Source organism: Galeopterus variegatus, unplaced genomic scaffold, assembly GCF_000696425.1.
Source record: "Galeopterus variegatus unplaced genomic scaffold, G_variegatus-3.0.2 Scaffold3497, whole genome shotgun sequence".
Taxonomy (NCBI): Eukaryota; Metazoa; Chordata; class Mammalia; order Dermoptera; family Cynocephalidae; genus Galeopterus; species Galeopterus variegatus.
The window spans coordinates 217,773-223,278 of NW_007729608.1; the positions used below are offsets into that span (position 1 = coordinate 217,773).

At 34.6% G+C, this 5,506-nt stretch overlaps 1 protein-coding gene across 1 annotated transcript in view; it reads right to left on the bottom strand.

Moving 5' to 3' along the window:
* The window catches only part of LOC103600882 (engulfment and cell motility protein 1-like), a 144,217-nt gene extending 139,214 nt beyond the window's left edge, over positions 1-5,003 (bottom strand). Inside the window, exon 1 of the mRNA XM_008585214.1 lies at positions 4,945-5,003. Within this exon, the coding sequence (XP_008583436.1) occupies positions 4,945-5,003 (59 nt within the window). The remainder of the gene's footprint in view (positions 1-4,944) is intronic.
* Positions 5,004-5,506: the final 503 nt, after the last annotated feature.

Consider the following 5,506-nt stretch of genomic DNA (forward strand, 5'->3'; position numbering starts at 1 on the left):
ATGAAAGACAGAGGGGCAGACGGTGGGATTGGGTATGGGAAGCCTACAAACCATGAGGCAGGTCTGATGTCTGCGAGAGGAAAGAGGGGGAGGAAACAGATGTAGATATGACCAAGTCTCAGTCAACTCGATGGAGGGCTCCAGAACAAACACTGTCTGTTAGAGGAGACCACGATGGGCACAGATGGCCAGGCCCTGGTACCCCCACCACACTCACTGACTGGGGTCTGCCTCGGAGGAGCACAGCTGTGGCTCAGAAGCTGCCATGGGTCTTAAATGTGCTGTAGCTGGAAGCTACCAACTAACTGACCTCCTCCTGGCTGATTAGCAAGTTCTTTCTGAAAGGGAACTCAAAGCTGTATGCTGCCATGGCTGACACATTTGGTAATTTCTGCTTTCCAAGGCCTTTATCCATTCCTGCCAAAATTTAAATTCTTAATTTATTGGCATAAAATTATTCAAAAAATTCCTTTTCCTTTTAATGTCAGTAGGATCTGTAGCAATATCCTCTCTTGAATTCGCGGTGTTGATATTTGGGTTTCTCCTTCTTTTCCTAATAAATATTTTCAAATAATCAATTGTTGGCTTTTGTTTTCTCTATTTGTCTCTTTTCTATTTCATTGAGTGCTGCTCTTCTTATTCTCTTATTCTCCTCTCTTATTCTCTTATTCTCCTTAACTTATTTCACATTTTTTTCTATCTTTTTAAGTAGAAACTTAGATCACTGATTTTTCTTTAACCATTCTTTTCAGATTAAGAATTTAAGGTTAAATATCCCTCTATCCCTGTTTTAGCTGCATCTACAAAATTCATTACCATTGAGTTAAAAATATTTTGCAATTTCAACCAGGATTATTCCTTAACTTCTGGGTAATATGAGAGTTTTCTAATTTTCAAACATGTGGGGCTTTTCAGCTATTTTATTGTTATTGATTTCTAATCAAATTTCCTGTGATCAAAGAACATAATCTGCATAGTTTCAATCATTTGAAAATTCTTGAGACTTGCTATAGCCCAGCATATGATATATGTTGATGAACATTCACGTGCACTTGAAAAGGATATGTACTCAGCTATTGATGGGTGTGATGCTCTATATATGACGATCAAAACAAGACCTTTCATAGTGTTGATCAGATTTTCTATGTTTACTGATTTTGCCTAGTTTTCCTATCAGGTAGGAAAGAATTGTGTTAAAATCTCCAACTATGATGATGGGTTTGTCTATTTTTCCCTTTAATTAGTTTCTTCTTCATGTAGTTTGAAGCCTTATTATTAGGTGTATACAAATTTAATAGTTCTATATCTTTCTAATGAGTTGACCAATTTTTATTATTAATTATCCTTCTTTATCTCTGATAATACATTGTCTTCAAGTCTTCTTTGACTGTTATTAATAAAACTACTCAGTTTCATTATTATTAGCACTTGCATGATATATGTTTTTCCATTCTTTTACTTTCAAACTACATGTGCCCTTGTATTTATAGCACATCTCTTATATACAGCTTAGAGCTGTGTCATCCTTTTGTTATTTGATCTGACAACCTAAGCCTTTTAATTGGAGTGCTTAGTCCATTTACATTTAATATATTTATATGATTAGATTTAAGTCACCCAATTTGTTATTTGTTTTATATTTGCCCAAACTATGTTTTGTTCTTTGTTTCTCTTTTCTCACCTTCTTTTGGGTTAATAAAATATTTTTTAGGAGTTCAACTTAAATCCTCATTTGGATTTTCAGTTATGTTTGTTTGCATTCATATTTTAGTCGTGACTCTACTGTTTCTCTTTTCTCACCTTCTTTTGGGTTAATAAAATATTTTTTAGGAGTTCAATTTAAATCCTCATTTGGATTTTCAGTTATGTTTGTTTGCATTCATATTTTAGTCGTGACTCTATAGATTACAATGCATACCATTAACATATTAATATCTACTTAAAAGGAAGATTATACAATAGGAAGCTTGCTGTAGTGTAGTTTATTTTACACCTTCATCTTTTGTCCTCTTATTGTCATATATATTACATCTACATATGTTTTAAATCCTACAAAACAGCATTACAATTTCAGGTTTATGCAGTTATATGCTGTTATGGTTTGAATGTCCCTTCTAAAATTCACAATGAAACTTTATTCCCAATGTGGCACTATTAAGAGGTGGAGCCTTTAAAAGGTGACTGGATTAATCTACTTATAGACTAGTAATTAATATGCTAATGGATTAACAGGTTATCATTAATCATTTATAAGAATAAGTGAGACCTGAGCTAGCACATTAGCACACTCTTGCTCTCTCACCACGTGATGCCCTATGTTGCTTTGGGACCCTACAGAGTGGCTACCAGGAAGAAGGCTCTCACCAGATACACTCCCTCAACCTCGGACTTCTCAGTGTCTAAAACTGTATGAAATAATTTGTTTATGAATTATTCAGTTGCAGAAATTCTGTTGTAAGCAAAAACAGGCTAAGAAATTTGTCTTTTAAAGAAGTTTGAAGGAAGAAAACTGTAGTTTATCTTTTATTGTTACCCACATATTTACAGTTTCCAGTGTTCTTCATACTTTCCTATAGATCCCAATGTCCCTTCAGTCTGAAGAACTTGCTTTGTATTTCTCTTATCATTATTTTCTATCATTTCCTTAAATATTTTTCTGTCCCATTCTCTTTCCTCTCATTTTGGGACTCCAATTAAATGTATTTTAGATCACTTGTTACTATTTCATAGCTCAAGTATTTGCTATTCATTTTATCTATTTTTCAGATTGTATCATTTTTACTGATATATCCCCAAGGTTACTGTCTCTTCTGCCATCTTCCACCACCATACAGGACATTTTTCATTTTAATGATTATAATTTTCAGATTTATAATTTACATTTGGTTATTTTTAATTGTTTTAATTTCTTTGTTAAGATTCCCCATATATGCATTCATTATACTGATGCATTTCTTTCTTTTAATTTATTTATAAAAGTTGTTTTAAAGTATGCTGATTCCAACATCTTGGTCATCTCATGGTCAGCTTCTACTGTCTGCTTTTTTTTTTTAACTATGGATCATCCCTACCTATTTCTTTATATACCTAGTAATTTTTAATTGTTATACTAGATGTTGTGAACAAAACATTGCCAAGGCTCAGAATTCAGTTTTGTTCCTCTGATGCGTGCTAGCTTTTGTTCTAGCAGGAAGTTAATCAAACTCCAAAATCTGCAGTGAGTGACAGTTGATATCTCTGCTCAATTCTTCCAGTTTTCATTTGCTGTTTTTACCAGGTCCTGGAGTTTCTGCACACATATACATTCACACTTCAGTGATCAGCAATGAATTTAAGCAGAATTTATATACAGATGTGAGATGTTACACTCTCTGAGCTTCCCTTCTTTCATAGATTTCCCACTAATAATCTAGTTACTCTGCTAGCCCTGAACTATATGCTTTTAGTAACTTACTAAGACAGGCTTTCTGACAACCTATCCACCTGGATGAGCAGGTCTTCTCAGGCAAAAAGCTGCAAACACATAAATCTCATCCGAGGCCCATCTGCTCTGCCCAGGGTTGACTTCCCTCTTTCTGCCTGCTTTGGGTTGCTATCCAGTGCCTTCAAATAGTTGTTTTTAGATGTTTTATTTACCACATTTTGTCCAGACTTTATAATTATCTATGTTGATCTGATCACACTACTGTGCTGTTACCAGAACCAAGGCCCTTAACATTGATTTTGCCTATGATTGATAAAGGGAAATCACGGATCACAGTCAAAGTGTCCAGCATCTCTATATACAAAAATATTTAAACTACTGGTTGACAAAATTTTAAGAAAGCATTTTGGCTTCAGAGCCCCAAATTCCTCTACATTTGCAAATTGTATGAGGCTGACGGAGAGAAAATAGGTTTCAGTCCCAGCTGTACCATCTGATTTTAACTTCTGCACCAAGGAAATACTGATCTTGTGTGGTAGATATAAGTGTGGATTAGAAGTAATGATTGTAAACATTGAAGCAGTGCCCAGGGTAGAGTAAGCACTCATAAAAGATGGTATCTACTGCCATTACCATTAAGTCCTTCTACTGTATTAAATATATCAAAATAAAATTTAAGAAGCTTTACTCTAGAAACTCAATACTGCTTTCCACTTTATTATAATTTAATAATCAGTGCAATTTCTGCAACTAATACTTTTTCTATGTGTGAGGAGTAGGGAAAGATGAATGATCTGAGAACAGTATCATATATTGAGGTCATGAGAATTTTCTCTGTAGGCTTAAAAAATAAAATGCATATTTTGAGATGTTGTTAGGTCTTCCTTCCCAAACTGAGATTACCCGTTAAAAGCTTGGCACCACGGGAATTTGTTTAGCCCACTTTAGAGAGTTTGTTAGATCATATTTGGACTTGTCCTGTTTAGTAGACAAGAAAGCCCCTTAGGAGGGAAAACTCTAAGATAGAAGTTCTGAGATCCCAGACACAGTTATCATATAATTCACTTAATAGACAGGTGATCAAGTATTTTCTCAGACTCAAAGTAAAGATTTTTCATTGCCTATTTCAATCCTGAATATTTTTTTAAAATGTGGATCTTCTTTCCAAGTCATTGAAGAAAATCAAAGACTTTTGACTTTGAACATCACAAAGGCCACAAAAAGGAAAGTTTCATTTAAAGCAATATATAAAATTATGCCTAGCATTGCTTCAGGACAAGGATAGCAATTCTGATGTGATTATTTGGTGGTTACAAATGTAAAATACCCTTTCTACTGCAAAAGCAAAAAGAAAAGAGAAAAAAAAATTAAAGAACCTGTTCATAAGAACATCAAAAAGAAAAAAAAACACTCAAAATATCTAGATGCAAAGTTATACAATCTGTCAGAGGACAGGGCTTAATTATGCAAAAAAGAAGAAAGTGTTAAATCATCAATATCAATTGATCATATTTTCTTACCAAGGCTTCATAATCTTCTGCAACTTCTGGTATCGTCTGCAAAATTTAAAAACAACCATGTGAGGAGCATGTTTGAAAGCAATGATTTTAACACAAGAAAAACCCCATAATCATCAGGATTAGATATAGCTCAGATATAACTGGCAAGAAGTAAAGGAACTTTGTCCATTTCAAAACATCACTCAAAGTCATTAGAAATTGGTGTTCTATAATGATAAGAAACAATCAAAAGATCAGGATTCAACTAGTGTCACCAACCTCCTGCACTTGCTTATGAGTAAGGCAACACCACTACTCCATGATGAGAACGGGAGGGAATCCTTAGGGTTCACAATGGACACACTTGCAATGAAAAAGATTGAGTCAAAAAGTACTTGACTATGAAGAAATATCTTACTATCCTTCTTTGGGAAAACGCCCACTAGTTCTACTTTCTCATTTCTTGAGAGGAATATTGTGTCTTCCGAGGGAAGACCCTGCAGTGTCTTTGCAATGAGACACTGCAGGAGTGCTGGACACCGAGACTGGAGCTCTGGGGTGGTCACCTGCAACAGACACACCT